Source organism: Ranitomeya variabilis, chromosome 1, assembly GCF_051348905.1.
Source record: "Ranitomeya variabilis isolate aRanVar5 chromosome 1, aRanVar5.hap1, whole genome shotgun sequence".
In the NCBI taxonomy this organism is placed as follows: Eukaryota; Metazoa; Chordata; class Amphibia; order Anura; family Dendrobatidae; genus Ranitomeya; species Ranitomeya variabilis.
In genome coordinates this window covers 1,147,353,621-1,147,373,002 of record NC_135232.1, presented here as the reverse complement: position 1 = coordinate 1,147,373,002, position 19,382 = coordinate 1,147,353,621, and the positions used below count along the sequence as shown (strand labels likewise).

The following is a 19,382-nucleotide window of genomic DNA, read 5'->3' as shown; positions in this document are numbered from 1 at the left end:
ACCAGGGAGGGAAAATAGCTAACTGGTCACAATTTGGCCATTTTAACGTAGAGGTGTACTCACCTTTGTTGCCAGCGGTTTAGACATTAATGGCTGTGTGTTAAGTTATTTAGAGGGTTCACTAAATTTACGCTGTTATACAAGCTGTACACTGACTACTGCACACTGTATGAAAGTGTCAGTCCTTCAGTGTTGTCCCATGAAAAGATATAATAAAATATTTCCAAAAATGTGAGGGGTGTACTCACTTTTGTGAGATCTGTTATGTCCAACCGGTAAGAATTTATTAAGGAAGAGATTAACAAAACTAAAACAAATTGGAAAATTCATGTTTTTTTCTTTGCAGCTTCTATCAAATCACACTAATATGAAATGTGCAATGTTAGACAAAGCCTCTTTAGAAGACGAGGCTCATTTAAATTAAAGATATTCTCCACTTTCCACTTAACTGATGGAAAGGTCCCTTGAACATAGGCTAATCACGAAAGATCACTCATGTGATCTTTGAGGGCATGTATAAGTGTGTGCTCAAATCCCCTGCAGTGCCCCCGCAGGAGGAATGAAGCATTACACAATGCCGATTCATACCATGCAAGAGGAGCTCTAACACTACACTTTAAGAATTTGGGCCAAACGCACATCCTTCTATTTAATGAGAATCTCATTTGGGTATAGGAAAAAATTTAGAAACTAAACATGCCATTTAATAATGTGGGAATGTTTCATTTCAATATTTCCTTGCATTCCGAAAGCCATAACGAATATTTGCTTGTTAATTAAGGCTTATAGGAACAACAAATCGCTATATGCTTTATTCCATGTATGTTATATCGTTTAACCTTTTCATATTTTTCAGGTATTTAAAGCATAAAATGCAAGTGCATATCCTCCATAAGGCCCTATACACCCGGCAAAGGCAAAATGAGTTTCCTTACGGACTGCACCGTTGCTACACCTTAGTGTACCATTGTTTCTACAGTATGGAATAGCACAACATAAAAAGGTAGAAAATTAATAAATCTTTACATATTAAAATACCTAATAAGGTTTTTCTCTCCATGTTTAACTATAGCCAACTGGAAAGTCACCGGCTTCTAGGTGAAAGTTTTCATACAGATGACTAAACTTGGGGTGTTGCCGAAAAGGCCAAATAAAGGTCCTAACCTAGCCAGAGATATTCTCACTATGTAAGACCGCAGGAGGGGGAGGAAGATTGTCATCTGTCAAGGTATTTGTTCACTTGGAGTTTACAATCAGCCCAAGGCAATTATGTCTGAACTTCATAAATAGATAGGTCAGCATGTGCACTTAAGAACGAGATATATCGTGTACGGGGCAGTCAGTACAGAAGATTAACACGTACGGGCAGTCAGTACAGAAGATTAACACGTAGGGGTAGTCAATACAGAAGATTAACACTCCAATCCAAAAGGTTTTTTAGGATTAATCGCATTAGAGCCACCAACTATCAATTCAAGTCTCCAGTGACGCCAAACCCTAAGCCTTGTCTGAGAAATGGCAGTGAGGAACATCCAGATGAAACCTTCAGGCCCTCTAGTCTAAGAGCAGCCACAGATAGAGTTTTCTCCAAACCTGACCATACATGGTAACACGTCACGCTGACACCCATTGGCACTAAAATATCTCCCTGCCCAATCAGAAAGTCTTGGTGATACGGACAGCTTCTAATCAGAATGCTAAACTGTGATGAGACATTGTATTCAATACAGAATCTGCCCTGTCATTCAACGAGCCAGGTATCTGTGTGCCTGTAGGTATATCTAGACTTAAGTACAGTGAGATTTCTATGGCGGTATATAGTGGAGTTCACTAAAAAAATTTAGGAAAGATGTAAATTTAACCAAAATTGTAACTGAAAGTATTCCAGTAATCACTAGACTTTGTGGCATAAGAATTTTCCCATTTTGGGAGAGTCTTGACCATTGTTGACAAATCAACTTCTGAGTGGTCTGATTTGAAGATAACTCAAGAAATTTTTGTAAAAATTGGTGGGGGAACCCAGTTCTGTAATGGAAAAATAATGTATTACTATTGTCAAGGGAGAGGTTCCTGATGTTCCTAGATTTTTGTCATTTCACAATAATTTTCATTACAGACTGCCGCGTTCTGATATTCAGTGTTCTCCAGGGAGTTGTGAAATAGCAAGATCTGTGAAGACCACGTAACCTCACGTTTGTCATTGCATTGACTTCTTGAGTTTCGATTACTTTCAGTCTTGGCAATGTTTTGCCAAATATGGGCCTCTGAGTGCTCTCTGCCATTAAGTAAAGCAAAGAAGGGTCATATGACATCTTGAATCCTTAGTTTCTTGAGGAAAAGACTAAAGCAGATGATACGCATTAAGTGGCTGTAGGACAAACGAAGCTTCAGCTGACAGCCATCTCAGCAAATTTACCATACACAGAAGTATTCGATCGGCTTGGCCCTACTGTAATCTTTATGAAAAAAAACGCTGCCTGAAAAGTCAACCAGTAGCTAACGCCTGAAAGAAAAATACGATCAACAGTTCAAAATCGGACATGTCCAATTGACTTCTTTCCTGACCAACAGTCGGCCGGCGCCCCTATACACACTAGACCGATATCAGTGGGTTCGACCAACATTAGTCTAACACATACGGGGGCCATAACTTCTTCTGGACATTAGATTTGCGTTTTGTTGGCACAAAGTTAACGGCATTGTACAAAAGTTCCAATCTAAAGGCTGAAAGTCCCAAGGCGAAAAAAAAAAAGACAGCACTCTGCATTTAGTACATTTTATTCTGGCTCTGTAAGGAAAACAATATAGTACAAGGGGTGTGAAAGCAATTTATAGCATTTCCAGTCAACAAAAATTCTAACAAACAGTGTGACACCCGGCATCTTCTGGTTAACATTCCTGCCCTGAACTTACGATACCTCTGGGGTGTTACTTCTTAAGTCTATTTTAAAACACAAAAGAACATGGGGAGGCTCCGACCAGATCATCATAGCCTCCAGTGTAAAAAAGTAACAGCTGAAGGTTTAGACCCCACTCCGGCAGAAGAAGAGTTAAAAGTGCACTATTGATAGCGGGATTACGATTGCCCCTTTAAACTTTTTACCAATCCCGTTCCGAAAACGCAAGTTTCCCTTTGTCATCCTGGTTACTCTATTGTCAAGTAAGTTTATTTCAGTCAAATAATTGGGTGCTGCCATAATATAAAGCTTACTTTACAGTCACTCATGACTGCCAGAAGGTACATGAAAGATCCAACATTAAGAAGATTTCTTCCCCTAGTTATGCAGGCAGCGCTGTGCAGTTTTGCAACCATCTATAGATTTACTCTCTAGGATTCCATTCACTCCTGCCATTTGGCGAACTCTAGTGTTAGGTCGAATAGGAACGTCGGCAAAGACGTGGTATCTCTGGAGGCTTGTGATACAAGACTACAAAGATGCCAAATTCCATGCCTCTTAATATGACAATGATATTTCTTATTGGCATGAGACTAGACCGTCCACCGATCCCTCAAGTAGTGAAGGTTACATCTTGCTGACCAGCAACCAAAGCTTTCCAAGGATATATCCCCAAAACATGTCAACAATCCTCTAATGTCTCAAACAGTAGTAATGACACTTTGAAGCCTTTTACAGTTTCATAGGACGAAGTGACTTAATGCTAGTATATGGCACTGGAGAAGTAGGATACACCTCCACATTGGCACGGTTATTTGGCATCTCCAATTATCTCAGTTTGAATACAACTGCGATGGTAGGAACGGTCCTTCTGGAACCACCGTGAAGCGGGGTGACTACTCGTGCCAAATGTATAGGGATATGGTATCGGCACGGTTTCCTCTTAGGTTCAATGACAACTCCATCTATTGTAAAATCTAGAAAACACAAAATCATATTGGTCTATAAAAATCCAAATTGTGTCTTCATGTTTAAAGTATTGCTCAATTCTGAAACTATCCGGTAACACTTCTACCATAATGCTTTACTCATTTTGCATGAAAACAAGACTCATCCCGTTAGCAGGAGTTGGCAGAATTTTGATCATATACGAGGAGTTTCCCGATGCTTCTTCTTGGCATAACCTTTACGATTACACTGAAAATAGTTGGCACTGATGGCATGAGGTTCCTCACCACGGTACTAAGATGAGGTTTTTATTTTGTAGCGCAGTAACCAATGCATTTCTCAGGATGAAATCACCATTAATCTAAATGATCATCCACTTTCGGCAATGGACAGAAGTGGGTTGAAGATGTGACATTCCGCCCATATTAGGATAATGTCCATTTTTCGGTGGACACAAAGAAAACTATGGATAAATCTGATTAATATGGCGAATGCCAGCTCTTGGTGTAAAGAATGCTGACTGAATGTTGACTTTCTGGGAGTAATACTGGTAATTTGACATTTCAGCACTTTAGACCCTTTCTACGTTTCAGCTTCTAATATATGGCCTTAAATTCTATGGTCTCAATCAGGTGGTCCTAATGGCAAGGTTATTTTAGCATCCGAATTAAGACTACAAGTCCTGGAGTTGTGATTCTTCCATAGATCCCCATGAAACTTTTATTTCAGGTCATAAATTTGGTAGGGACTTGCAGTATTAAAGGTAGACTGTCAGCACAAAGTAACAGCTGAGATTAAGCACAAGAGCTAATGACGTGGTAACACAGTTCGGTGCACCTTCCCACCTACTCGTTTTCTTGGATCCATCTTCACTATCCTCTTCCTTGATTGACAGCTCCGGCTTTATAGAAGCCATAAAGTAGCGCAGAGACAGAAGGGAAACTAGTAGACAGAAAGGTGCCCAGAACGGACCTGCAGACGGTGCAACTGTTCATTACTCCACCACCGCCTGATTGGGAATTCATTTTGATGCCCCAAGTGAAAAGTGTCATATATTTTATTTTTGCAATCTATGTTGCTGGTTTCTACAGCGCATCTTTCCTAATTTTATTTTTAATTTAGCTTGTTTTTGGAGCGAGTCTTTTTTTGTTGCATTTTCTATGTATTGGACAAAAAAAGAACCATTAAAAAAAAAAGTTTAGAGTCTTATGCCTTATGTTTTACTGCTTTGGTGGCAAATTACTTATTGTGCAAAGAGAATGCTGATCTGTAAACAATGTGGAATTAAATATTAAAACAGGTCGTGAAACGGGACACATTGTGCTTCCTTCCTCTACAACACACGATAAAATCAGAAGAAACATTTCATTCTGGCACCAATGTATGATGCACGCTAGGAGAAGATGAACCCCGGACTACAAGAGATAGTAAAGGGACCTATCCTCGGAGTATCAAGAATGGGATTAGAATCCCTGCTATAGGGATTAACGATTGCCCAATGACACAACAGGAAGGACACTTCTAGTCCATGAACCTCAGAAGGAATGGAGATTACTTGCCTAGAGATAAAGAGATAGATTAAAGTTCCTTGAAATATGAAGTGGACCAAATTGTAGATTATGTGCTTAAATCTACTGAAAATAATGGATCTGAACATGGTAGGCCTTCTGAAAGACTGGAGAGACCTCCATTGGAGGATAAAGTGAAGAGACTCAGTACACAACTACAACTTCCAGTAATTAGTAGTGGTGAGACATCTGCTTTCTGTTCAGTACTGTAGTTACTTCAGAGATTTCCCGCTGTATCAAAGACTCTGAGTTGATATTTACAGTCGATGGATGTCTAAACATCCTAGTATGGAAGCCTTTTTCGTTAATTATGATCATGTCATGCACCAATAAAGATTTATCTGGACGGTCACTCTCAGAAAAAGTGTAGAAGAGTGACAAAAATAGGTTGTCCAACATAATGTCTCATCCTGTAAGAAGATAGAGGCCTTCGGAGACCCATTTGGTCTAATTCGATAACAGCCTACAACTAATAAAATGTATCACAACTTTTCCCTTTCAATACTTGTATATTAGTTCCATAGTTGCTTCTTGTTTAACATAACTGACGTCAACTAAGCTTCCAAAAAAAGGGTCAAAGTCAACAAATTCGAGAAACGTCCCACTGGAGATGACAGGACATTGAATACTGTTACCTATGGTGTACATAAAAGATCATAGAGTCCATCCATATTATCTTCTTTTTGGCCAAACATAAAAGTAGGAATTACCACAGAACAGATCAGAAGTGTTTGGCATATTGAGCCCCAAAAAATAAAGATCACTTCAAGCATTAGTAAAGTGCCAGGCAGAATCCCAGGGCCCGGTTACTGCACTATATTAATACATTCCCTCATGGTAGTAGGATATGTTCAGTATTTCCAGTAATAGGAGACCTCTCCCCTTGTCCCTCCTCTGAACCCATGGATTAGTGAGAAGTACAGGTCGGAGTGCACCTTTCTTATATTCCCCGATTCAGATTACCTATACGTTTAGCATTAGTGCTGCCTCACATATAATGTGTTCTAAAAACATGAAAAATTTACATTTTCTAACCCTGTATATGTCAAAACTAGAAGATCAGTGCAATAGTAAAGAACAGTCCCCAGCACCTGCCAAAAGCGTTACAACATCCTATATCCCCTTGTCTAGTCCTGGCCCAGCAGTACGATTTACAAGAGCACCGCCACATGAGCTATATGCTAGATGTGTGCTCCCGTCTGGGTCAGTATGTGATGGGTGGCCCAGTCCGATAATGGCACCGCAGCTTCATGAATGGTGGCTGTTGATCAGCCCCCGGAGCTGCTTGGCCACGGTTTCTATGAGTTTTTGCTTATCTCGTTCATTTTTTCGAAACTGAGCGAAGACGACGTTCTTCCGGCTGGGATCTTTCATTCTGGGAAAGAAAAGAAGAGGAGGAATTACTAATGGAAGGCACTCAGACAATGATGAAAGAAGAACCTTGCTAACTTGTCATACACAGATTAAAATTGGCCAAACCCTCTGATTTTGGTGGGACCACCCGACCATCTGATTAATATGGGAAGTCTCCTGAAGGGGCAACTAGATGAGGGAGACAGCAGCTTTCGTACCTCACTGATAAGACATGAAGTCTTGGACAGAAGAGTCAGTCAGAAGAGACCATTGTCTGTGGAACTTTTTGTTTTACCATAAAGCATTGGGGGGGGGGGGGTCCAAGCAAGAAGAAAATACTCTTCCACTTGCTATTTCTCAAGAGATCTTTAAACAAAAAATAAAGGAGGAACCGCCTACAGCAGAGCACTCTTTTAACCAGTGGGTTTTGTTTTATACAGTTAAACACAAAATCCAGAAAGACATAAAACACAAAAAAATACATTGAAGCAATCTATAAAAAACACAAGTTAATTGGAGACATAACTAGGCTCGTCTACACGTAATATCCTAATGGTGGTCAACGTTAACCAGAATGTAACACACAACTTGATCTGTTAGATAACATGCAGGCAATCAATGCAAACCCCCTCAAGGGATCCCAAATATCTGTAACCAGAAGGTATCTGCCTCTTCCCCCCATCACATCATTGCCCTAGAATATTTGGTGACTTCAGGATGATATCAGGCCGACACTGATGTCAGAGGTGGAATGTGATGATTTATCTGACCACGATCAAGTCAGGAGGATGACAATCGGCCAACGTGACCATTGAGAAGAGCAGCTTTACCCCACTGACTACTTACAAGGCACCATAATATAGCACGGGATCTTTTTCCTTACTGGTTAGAACACAAATATGTTATTGTCATCATCCTGAATAAACACGTTGGTTACAGTTTGAAGATCTAAATACTTCGTACAAAGACCAAGACTTTTCCTTCTAAAAAATTTAGTATTTTCCATAAAAATTAAATAAAAACCTGCACTTTTTATGAATTTATCAAATTCTATTTGAAAATGAAAAAGTATTGAAAGTTTATCTTGGGATTTCACACGGCAATAATCTTCCATCTTTTATCGTTGTCCCATGTCTCGTACTGGACAACCTCATCTTTAGATCATGTCGTCATGCGAGTCCCGGGAGGCACATTGTAGAAATCAGGGCTGTGGAGTTGGAGTTGTGGAGTCGGAGCCTATTTTGGTGGCTTACCGCCTCCACTTTTTACATGGGGGACCATAGCATTTAAGACGTGGGCAACCCTATTAATTGCATGACAATATTCGGTTAGCTTTATATGCAGCTGACCATCACTACTTCGCATGGTTGAACGGGCTTGTGCAACTTCTGTACACAGACTCTACAAAGGTGTATGGAGTACAGCGCCACTGCCAAGAAGGTGGTATTATTAAGAATTACACAGTTGCCTACTCATTTGGGCACCACTTAATACTAGATATTCCCTGAATTGGCTGCTGCATGGGGTTATGAGGCTGCCCAAAGCTGGGACAACCTATGACGACCATGCAGAGTCCTACAGCTACACGGCACATACAGATCACCAAAACCCACAAAGCGACACAGAGGTTTAGTACAGAAGGCGCAGGACACAGATCCATGCTAGTACACAGCAGGCATTCATTTTAGTAGCGGCGCTAACGTGGCTGTACTTACACGCGGTGTATCCTTTAGCAGACAAGAAGGAAATCACCATGGAGGGGAAAAAAATATATAAAACCAAAAGTAAATGTGATGAATGTGATCAGAGGAAGATGAGATGTGGGAAGGTTCAGGAGGCAGTCACTAATAATCGTGCCAGAACATACAAGGACGTAAAACGTGCCAGTGAGCAGAAAATCTATAGACTGGTGGATACAGAAACGGTCGTAGAAAAGGGAAGTTAGAAAAAAGGAAAACATTAAAAACAAAAAAAAGAAGTGGATGTTAAAAGTAAAGGAAGGGAGAAAAAAAAGATGGAATAGAGGAGAAGATGAGAGAGTAAAAAACAGGAAGGGAAGAGGCAAATTTAGGATGAGAATGGGAAAGTATTCACCCCCTTTGGCATTTTTCATGTTTTCCTACCTCACGACCTGTAATTTCACTTTTTTTCAGGGTTTGCATCAGTTCATGTGAAAAAAAATGTCTACAACTTTGAACATGTTTTTTTGTTATTGTGAAGCATACAACAAATTGGACAACTTCAGTGTGTATAGCTAGTCACCCTCCTAAAGTCAGTACTTTGTGGAGCCTCCTTTTGCGGCAATTACAGCTGCAAGTTGCTTTGGGTAGTTCTCTATGATCTTTACACATCTTGAGACTGGGATTTTTGCCCATTCTTCAATGCAAAACTGCTCCGGCTCCTTGCTGAACAGCAATCTTCACGTCTGACCATAGATTCTCCTTTGGATTAAGATATGGGCTTTGATTAGGCCACTCCAAAATATTTACACATTTCCCGTTAAACCACTCAAGTGTTGCTTTAGCAGTATGCTTTGGGTCATTGTCTTGTTGGAAGGTGAACCTCCGTCCCAGTCTCAAATCATTGACCAACTGAAACAGGTTTTGCTCAAGAACATACCTGTATTTCACACCATCCACCTTCCCCTCAACTTAGATAATTTTCCTTGTCCCAGCTTCCGAAAAACATCCCACAGCATGATGCTGCCACCACCATGTTTTACTGTGGGGATGGTGTTCTTGGGATGATGAGTTGTGTTGGTTTGTTGCCAGACATAATGCTTATCATGGTGACCAAAATGTTAAAATTTGGTCTCATCTGACCACAGCACCTTCCTACATACATTTAGGAAGTCTCCCCACTCAAAACAAGCCTTACAATTTTTGTGTTTAAGTGAAGCCTTATTTCTGCCCACTCTTCCATAAAGGCCACCCCTATGGAGCACAGCTTATTGTGGTCATATGGACAGATACTCCAGTCTCTGCTTGGGAACTCTTCAGCTCCTTCAGGATTTCCTTTGGGCTCTGTGCTGCCTCTCTGATTAATGCCCTCCTTGCCCGGGCTGAGAGTTTTGGTGGACGGCCTTCTCTTGACATGTTTGTTGTGGTACCATGTTCTTTCCATTTAATGATAATTAATTTGCTGTTGCTCCAAAGGATCATCAGTAGTGATGAGCGAATATACTCGTTACTCGAGATTTCTCGAGCATGCTCGGGTGTCCTCCGAGTATTTTTTTAGTGCTCGGAGTTTTAATTTTCCTTGCCGCAGCTGAATGATTTACATCTGATAGCCAGCATAAGTACATGTGGGGGTTGCCTGGTTGCTACAGAATCCCCACATGTACTTATGCTGCCTATCAGATGTAAATCATTCAGCTGCGGCGCTAAAAACTAAAACTCCGAGCACTAAAAAAAATACTCGGAGGACCCCCGAGCATGCTCGAGAAATCTCGAGTAACGAGTATATTCGCTCATCACTAATCATCAGAGATTGGGATATTGTTTTATAAACTAACACTGACTTGTACTTCTCAACAACTTTGTCACTGACTTGTTTGGAGGTCTCCTTGCTCTTTATGGTGTTGTTCGGAGATCAACTCTGTCTTCATGGTGTTGTTTGGAGATCTCCTTGGTCTTCATGGTAGTGTTTGGAGATCTCTTTGGTCTTCATGGTGTTTGGAGATCTCCTTGGTCTTTGTGGCATTTTTTGGGAGATGTCCTCGGTCTTCATGGTGTTTGGAGGTCTCTATGGTGCTTTTTTTTAGATTTCTTTGGTCTTCATGCTGTTGTTCGGAGATGTCCTTGGTCTTCATGGTGTGGTTCGGAGACGTTGTTCTTCATGGTGTTGTTTGGAGACCTTCTTGGTCTTCATGATGTTGTTTGGAGATCTCCTTGGTCTTCATGATGTTGTTTGGTTAGTGGTTCCTCTTGTTAATGGTGTTGTGGCCTTTCAGAAAATGTAAAATTTTGACAAGCGACATTTAGATTGCATACAGGGCATGAGATATATGAAGGGAATTGCTTGTACCAAAAAATATTAGGGGCTTCATAGCAAAAGGGGTGAATAGATATGCACATGATAATTATTACTTATTTGAACCCATAAATTTAACGTATGCCTATATTATTCTCACTTCACTAACGTAGATTATTTAGTGTTGATGCATCATACACAAATCAGATTACAAATATATTTAAACACTGGTTGTAATGTAACAAAATAAGTAGAATGCCAAGGGGGTGATTTTTTTTTTGCAAGCCACTGTATGTGTAATACGGACAAGTTTGGGGCATAGTTTTTTTTATAAAAGTAATTTTGAGTTGAAAATCCACTTTTAAAATAGGGTTTCTTTGTTCACTTTAGTTCCTACATCCTCAATGTATCACAATACATTGCAGAATGAGATAGCACTGAATCCACGAGGGAGCGCTTGTTCTGATGACAAAGGAGAAAAGAACAAATATAAGGGTTACAGAACAGAAAACTAGCTCACTGGTAGCTCGTCCTGCAGTCTCTGTACGATGATACATTGAGGATGCAGAAGACAAAAGCTTCAAAACCTATAAACACCCTACAGCAAAAAAAACTACAGCATATACATAGGGAAAAAAAGGACAGGTCACTTATTTTTTATAGAAGAAATGAGGAATTAAAGAATAGGGAGAGAAGGAACAAGAGAAGAAAAATAAAAGAAAAAGTTACACACTAAAAATATGTCATAACAGATGGGTGAAGAAAGAGGGAGAAAAGTAACGGTATGAGAGGCATGAAGTTCTGGTGGAAAGAAGATTTATGAAGAAGGGCTGGGAAGGGGTCCAGTACAAGGGACATCCATGTATAGGGGGAGCACAATCTCTACAGTCCTGTAATCCAGAACCCTTTGCTGCCACATGAGGATTCACTGACATATAGCCAACTAAGAGAGGGACCATACAGCCTTCCTAAGATAAGAGGCACGAGGCGCGGATGGCGTCATATAGTCCTATGTGTTGTATTACAGTACATAGGACACATGAACAGAAGGACAAAATCATCGCCTCCCAGGAATCATGCAGGAAGATGACGCGCACTGAGGTCGCTGCTCCAACCTGGTACAGGCATAGTGTGCGGAGAAGGAATTTATTCTGCTGCCATCTAACCCGCAGTACCCTGATGATTTCTGCCATTACTCAGCAGGTGTCATCTATCCCGCAGTATCCTGATGATTTCTGCTATTACTCAGCAGGTGTCATCTATCCCGCAGTACCCTGATGATTTCTACCATTACTCAGCAGGTGTCATCTATCCCGCAGTACCCTGATGATTTCTGCCATTACTCAGCAGGTGTCATCTATCCCGCAGTACCCTGATGATTTCTGCTATTACTCAGCAGGTGTCATCTATCCCGCAGTACCCTGATGATTTCTGCCATTACTCAGCAGGTGTCATCTATCCCGCAGTATCCTGATGATTTCTGCTATTACTCAGCAGGTGTCATCTATCCCGCAGTACCCTGATGATTTCTGCCATTACTCAGCAGGTGTCATCTATCCCGCGGTATCCTGATGATTTCTGCCATTACTCAGCAGGTATCATCTATCCCGCAGTACCCCGATGATTTCTACCATTACTCAGCAGGTGTCATCTATCCCGCAGTACCCTGATGATTTCTGCCATTACTCAGCAGGTGTCATCTATCCCGCAGTACCCTGATGATTTCTGCTATTACTCAGCAGGTGTCATCTATCCCGCAGTACCCTGATGATTTCTGCCATTACTCAGCAGGTGTCATCTATCCCGCAGTACCCTGATGATTTCTGCCATTACTCAGCAGGTGTCATCTATCCCGCAGTACCCTGATGATTTCTGCCATTACTCAGCAGGTGTCATCTATCCCGCAGTACCCTGATGATTTCTGCCATTACTCAGCAGGTGTCATCTATCCCGCAGTATCCTGATGATTTCTGCCATTACTCAGCAGGTGCCATCTATCCCGCAGTACCCTGATGATTTCTGCCATTACTCAGCAGGTGTCATCTATCCCGCAGTATCCTGATGATTTCTGCCATTACTCAGCAGGTGTCATCTATCCCGCAGTACCCTGATGATTTCTACCATTACTCAGCAGGTGTCATCTATCCCGCAGTATCCTGATGATTTCTGCCATTACTCAGCAGGTGTCATCTATCCCGCAGTACCCTGATGATTTCTGCCATTACTCAGCAGGTGTCATCTATCCCGCAGTACCCTGATGATTTCTGCCATTACTCAGCAGGTGTCATCTATCCCGCAGTACCCTGATGATTTCTGCCATTACTCAGCAGGTGTCATCTATCCCGCAGTATCCTGATGATTTCTGCCATTACTCAGCAGGTGTCATCTATCCCGCAGTACCCTGATGATTTCTGCTATTACTCAGCAGGTGTCATCTATCCCGCAGTACCCTGATGATTTCTGCCATTACTCAGCAGGTGTCATCTATCCCGCGGTATCCTGATGATTTCTGCCATTACTCAGCAGGTGTCATCTATCCCGCGGTATCCTGATGATTTCTGCTATTACTCAGAAGGTGTTATCTATCCCGCAGTACCCTGATGATTTCTACCATTACTCAGCAGGTGTCATCTATCCCGCAGTACCCTGATGATTTCTGCCATTACTCAGCAGGTGTCATCTATCCCGCAGTACCCTGATTTCTGCCATTACTCAGCAGGTGTCATCTATCCCGCAGTATCCTGATGATTTCTGCCATTACTCAGCAGGTGCCATCTAACCCGCAGTATCCTGATGATTTCTACCATTACTCAGCAGGTGTCATCTATCCCGCAGTATCCTGATGATTTCTGCCATTACTCAGCAGGTGTCATCTATCCCGCGGTATCCTGATGATTTCTGCCATTACTCAGCAGGTGTCATCTATCCCGCAGTACCCTGATGATTTCTGCCATTACTCAGCAGGTGTCATCTATCCCGCAGTACCCTGATGATTTCTGCCATTACTCAGCAGGTGTCATCTATCCCGCAGTACCCTGATGATTTCTGCCATTACTCAGCAGGTGTCATCTATCCCGCAGTACCCTGATTTCTGCCATTACTCAGCAGGTGTCATCTATCCCGCAGTATCCTGATGATTTCTGCCATTACTCAGCAGGTGCCATCTAACCCGCAGTACCCTGATGATTTCTGCCATTACTCAGCAGGTGTCATCTATCTCGCAGTACCCTGATTTCTGCCATTACTCAGCAGGTGTCATCTATCCCGCAGTATCCTGATGATTTCTGCCATTACTCAGCAGGTGTCATCTATCCCGCAGTACCCTGATGATTTCTGCCATTACTCAGCAGGTGTCATCTATCCCGCAGTACCCTGATTTCTGCCATTACTCAGCAGGTGCCATCTATCCCGCAGTACCCTGATGATTTCTGCCATTACTCAGCAGGTGTCATCTATCCCGCAGTACCCTGATGATTTCTGCCATTACTCAGCAGGTGTCATCTATCCCGCAGTACCCTGATGATTTCTACCATTACTCAGCAGGTGTCATCTATCCCGCAGTACCCTGATGATTTCTACCATTACTCAGCAGGTGTCATCTATCCCGCAGTACCCTGATGATTTCTGCCATTACTCAGCAGGTGCCATCTAACCCGCAGTACCCTGATGATTTCTGCTATTACTCAGCAGGTGTCATCTATCCCGCAGTATCCTGATGATTTCTGCCATTACTCAGCGGGTGTCATCTATCCCGCAGTACCCTGATGATTTCTGCCATTACTCAGCAGGTGTCATCTATCCCGCAGTATCCTGATGATTTCTGCCATTACTCAGCAGGTGCCATCTATCCCGCAGTACCCTGATGATTTCTACCATTACTCAGCAGGTGTCATCTAACCCGCAGTACCCTGATGATTTCTACCATTACTCAGCAGGTGTCATCTATCCCGCAGTACCCTGATTATTTCTGCCATTACTCAGCAGGTGTCATCTAACCCGCAGTACCCTGATGATTTCTACCATTACTCAGCGGGTGTCATCTATCCCGCAGTACCCTGATGATTTCTGCCATTACTCAGCAGGTGTCATCTATCCCGCAGTACCCTGATGATTTCTGCCATTATTCAGCAGGTGCCATCTAACCCGCAGTACCCTGATGATTTCTGCCATTACTCAGCAGGTGTCATCTATCCCGCAGTACCCTGATGATTTCTGCCATTATTCAGCAGGTGCCATCTAACCCGCAGTATCCTGATGATTTCTGCTATTACTCAGCAGGTGTCATCTATCCCGCAGTATCCTGATGATTTCTGCCATTACTCAGCAGGTGTCATCTATCCCGCAGTATCCTGATGATTTCTGCCATTACTCAGCAGGTGCCATCTATCCCGCAGTACCCTGATTTCTGCCATTACTCAGCAGGTGTCATCTATCCCGCAGTATCCTGATGATTTCTCTATTACTCAGCAGGTGTCATCTATCCCGCAGTATCCTGATGATTTCTGCCATTACTCAGCAGGTGCCATCTATCCCGCAGTACCCTGATGATTTCTCTATTACTCAGCAGGTGTCATCTATCCCGCAGTATCCTGATGATTTCTGCCATTACTCAGCAGGTGTCATCTATCCCGCAGTACCCTGATGATTTCTGCCATTACTCAGCAGGTGCCATCTATCCCGCAGTACCCTGATGATTTCTGCTATTACTCAGCAGGTGCCATCTATCCCGCGGTATCCTGATGATTTCTGCTATTACTCAGCAGGTGTCATCTATCCCGCAGTACCCTGATGATTTCTGCCATTACTCAGCAGGTGTCATCTATCCCGCAGTACCCTGATGATTTCTGCCATTACTCAGCGGGTGTCATCTATCCCGCAGTACCCTGATGATTTCTCTATTACTCAGCAGGTGTCATCTATCCCGCAGTACCCTGATGATTTCTGCTATTACTCAGCAGGTGTCATCTATCCCGCAGTACCCTGATGATTTCTCTATTACTCAGCAGGTGTCATCTATCCCGCAGTACCCTGATGATTTCTCTATTACTCAGCAGGTGTCATCTATCCCGCAGTATCCTGATGATTTCTGCCATTACTCAGCAGGTGTCATCTATCCCGCAGTATCCTGATGATTTCTGCTATTACTCAGCAGGTGTCATCTATCCCGCAGTACCCTGATGATTTCTCTATTACTCAGCAGGTGTCATCTATCCCACAGTACCCTGATGATTTGTGCCATTACTCAGACGATGTCATCTATCCTGCAGTATCCTGATGATTTCTGCCATTACTCAGACGATGTCATCTATCCCGCAAGTACCCTGATGATTTCTGCCATTACTCAGACGATGTCATCTATCCCGTGGTACCCTGTTGACATTAGAGTGCACTTACTTTTCCAATAATGTGAGCGCAGTGGTGGGGTTGACGCGCAGGTATTTGCAGTTCGGCTGTCCGTAGTCTGCCAGATATGTTGACCAGTCCCATTTAATGAAAAGATCCAATAGCTGTAGAGAAAGAAAAAGAAATAATGTGAAAACCGCTCCATAAGAACAGGATTTCTCCATTGCTGTCCAATCCTGAGTCCAATCCCGTCACATCATGGTAGAGATAAAGGATGGAGACCTGCTACCTGGAGGCATTCGAGGATGGCTGCCGTCAGGCCCAGACCATTACTACGCATAGCGTCTCTGTACCAGGCTGTATACACACGAGATCCATGCCCATTACTGCAGACACAGGGACCCCGCTAGACCCCACGCCTGCTCCAAATAACAGAGAACGCTACCCAGTGCCCTATGCTTGGGGGACGTCCTCTTACCGCCCGTCTAGTCACTATTAAAAATATCTGAACCCACACTTTTAAAAAACCCTTTATTACGGTTTAAAAAAGGGAAAAGTATAATATGAAGGCTGGGGTCACGGGCGGTGGGTCCGTGTATGATCCAGGACCTCTGCGGTGTCACTATTACTGCAGCCGCGTGGAGGACTCCACTGAATAATACACTTAAACTTTTCACCTTCAAAGCAAAGGGAAAAAAAAAAACAGCAAAAACATAAACCCCAAGTGCACAGGCATGTAAAGTGTCACGGAGGGGTGGAGAATTTCAGTCTGTACCTTCTGGGGAAGATTCCAATACAAAATATGCAAATACTATTAATTCTTTCAAGCCTGCCGTCTCCAGCGCCATCCAGGCCCATACATCAAACGTGACGGGACACACACTCAGAGAAAAATGTATTTACCCAAATCCTGTTTGAGTAGAGGATTAAAATAGCAGCTCTGGATGGGTGGAGGTGACGGGCTGTCACTCATCGGTAAAATACCAGGAGCCAGAGCCAGCCGGACGATCCACGGCAGCTCAGACGGCAAGTGAGCAGCTCGTCAACATTGTGCTGAAGGTCGGCCTGATGAGGCCCACTAATGGGGCCAGAGCCCACCAAGCAGCACGCCATGAAATATACATGGACTACAGGAAAAACCACTAATGTCACCCCAGTGGTCTCACCAGACCTTTCCACCGACCTGACCAGACCTTTCCGCCGACCTGACCAGACCTTACCACCTATCTGACCAGACCTTTCCTCCGACATGACCAGACCTATCCTCCGACATGACCAGACCTTTCCTCCGACCTGACCAGACCTTACCACCTATCTGACCAGACCTTTCCTCCGACATGACCAGACCTATCCTCCGACATGACCAGACCTTTCCTCCGACCTGACCTTTCATCCACAGATGTCGTTAAGCTACAGAACCCAGCATGTCCAAATAGTCAACCGCTGAAGAGTCACAGGCTGGAGACCATGATAAGGAAAGCTCTGGACTGGCCTTTCTGACTCCAGAGACATCTCACTGGGCCCCGCACAATACAGACCACTGTATGGACATCTCAAAGGGCCCCCGCACAATACAGACCACTGTATGGACATCTCACAGAACCCTGCACAACACAGACCACTGTATGGACATCTCACAGGGCCTCGCACAATACAGACCACTGTATGGACATCTCACAGAACCCTGCACAACACAGACCACTGTATGGACATCTCACAGGGCCCCACACAATACAGACCATTGTGTGGACCTCTCACAGAACCCTGCACAACACAGACCACTGTATGGACCTCTCACAGGGCCCCGCACAATACAGACCACTGTATGGACCTCTCACAGGGCCCCGCACAATACAGACCACTGTATGGACCTCTCACAGGGCCCCGCACAATACAGACCACTATATGGACATCTCACAGGGCCCCGCACAATACAGACCATTGTATGGACATCTCACAGGGCCTCGCACAATACAGACCACTATATGGACATCTCACAGGGCCCCGCACAATACAGACCACTGTATGGACCTCTCACAGGGCCCCTCACAATACAGACCACTGTATGGACATCTCACAGGGCCCCTCATAATACAGACCACTGTATGGACATCTCAGAGGGTCCCGCACAATACAGACCACTGTATGGACATCTCACAGGACCCCCTCACAATACAGACCACTGTATGGACATCTCACAGGACCCAGCACAATAAAGCTCGGCCACTGGTAATAGTAATCAGCAGTCGTGGCCTCCTGACTCGCTGTGCGCACTGACAGTGCCGGTGATCGGGTGAAGGGTGGCTGATGTGTGTAAATATCTCCGCGCACATGTTTGGCAGTCAGCGCTGAGTCAGGCCTCCGTCTTCACCTCTATGTGAACCTACAGTCACCCAGATCTGAACCTGCACGCCTGCTCCCGACACGCATCCAGTGATTCATAATAAATGGATTATTATCCGGGGACTTTCTAGGAGGCAGGGAAGGGATTTACATAAAGGGAAGGAATATTAATCTGCTGCTGAGAACAAACAGGCGCAGCGCTTCCTAAGTGACACTGAGCACACGCGATAACGCCAGCTAAATATAGAGCGAAAATATTAGCACCTACATATCTGCGAGCTGCTGCCCTCAGTCATCAGCCATTCCGCTGCCCTGCTGCCTAAAATACACCGGAGAGCAAAGTCTGACATCCACATCTAGAAAAGCAAAAAAAAATAAAATAAAAAAAATTCTGGAATATTCAATGGCGGACCGAAGAACTGGAAAGTAATATATAAACTTGCAAAATTTGGGACATTCTTTAGCCCGTTCAAAGCACTATTAATAGACTCTGATCCAGAACCTGAGACTTCCCCCACTGCTCAAGCCACAAAGGGCGGACATATTACTGCAGGCGCACAGGGTCCCCGGAGGTGAAGGGGCCCATTACTACCTCCATAGCAGGTGGAATTGTGCATTATGAGGAGGACACACAGGGCCCACATATATATTGTCCCTTCAAGGAGCCCCTTCAGACTGTGTCGGCATCTGAAGACACAAGCGCCCGAGCTTATACATGAGCGTGCACACAGTGGTATCCTGTGGAGCAAAGGTTTGCCCATGTTCTGCCTGGTGTCGATAAGTGGGGTCTAAGAAGCTGGACCCCACTGGTCTACGAAGCTCTTAAGGGGCTGTCGCCTATTTGTTCAAACATCAGAATCTTCCTCGAGGATCCGAATCTCGGCCACCGGGTGACCCAAATGGGGCAAGAAGTGAGAAATGCCTAAAGTCGATTTACAAAAGATGGTTTCTGGCCAAC

At 43.7% G+C, this 19,382-nt stretch overlaps 1 protein-coding gene across 2 annotated transcripts in view; it reads right to left on the bottom strand.

Annotated features, from left to right (window-relative positions):
- Window positions 1–2,760: 2,760 nt before the first annotated feature.
- EXOC6B (exocyst complex component 6B) overlaps window positions 2,761–19,382 on the bottom strand; it is a 211,570-nt gene continuing 194,948 nt past the window's right edge. For both annotated transcript variants that reach the window (XM_077280336.1, XM_077280335.1), the window contains exons 21-22: window positions 16,133–16,245; window positions 2,761–6,788 (exon numbers count right to left, since the gene is read on the bottom strand). In XM_077280336.1, the coding sequence (XP_077136451.1) occupies window positions 6,662–6,788; window positions 16,133–16,245 (240 nt within the window). In that variant the 3' untranslated portion in view covers window positions 2,761–6,661. The remainder of the gene's footprint in view (window positions 6,789–16,132; window positions 16,246–19,382) is intronic.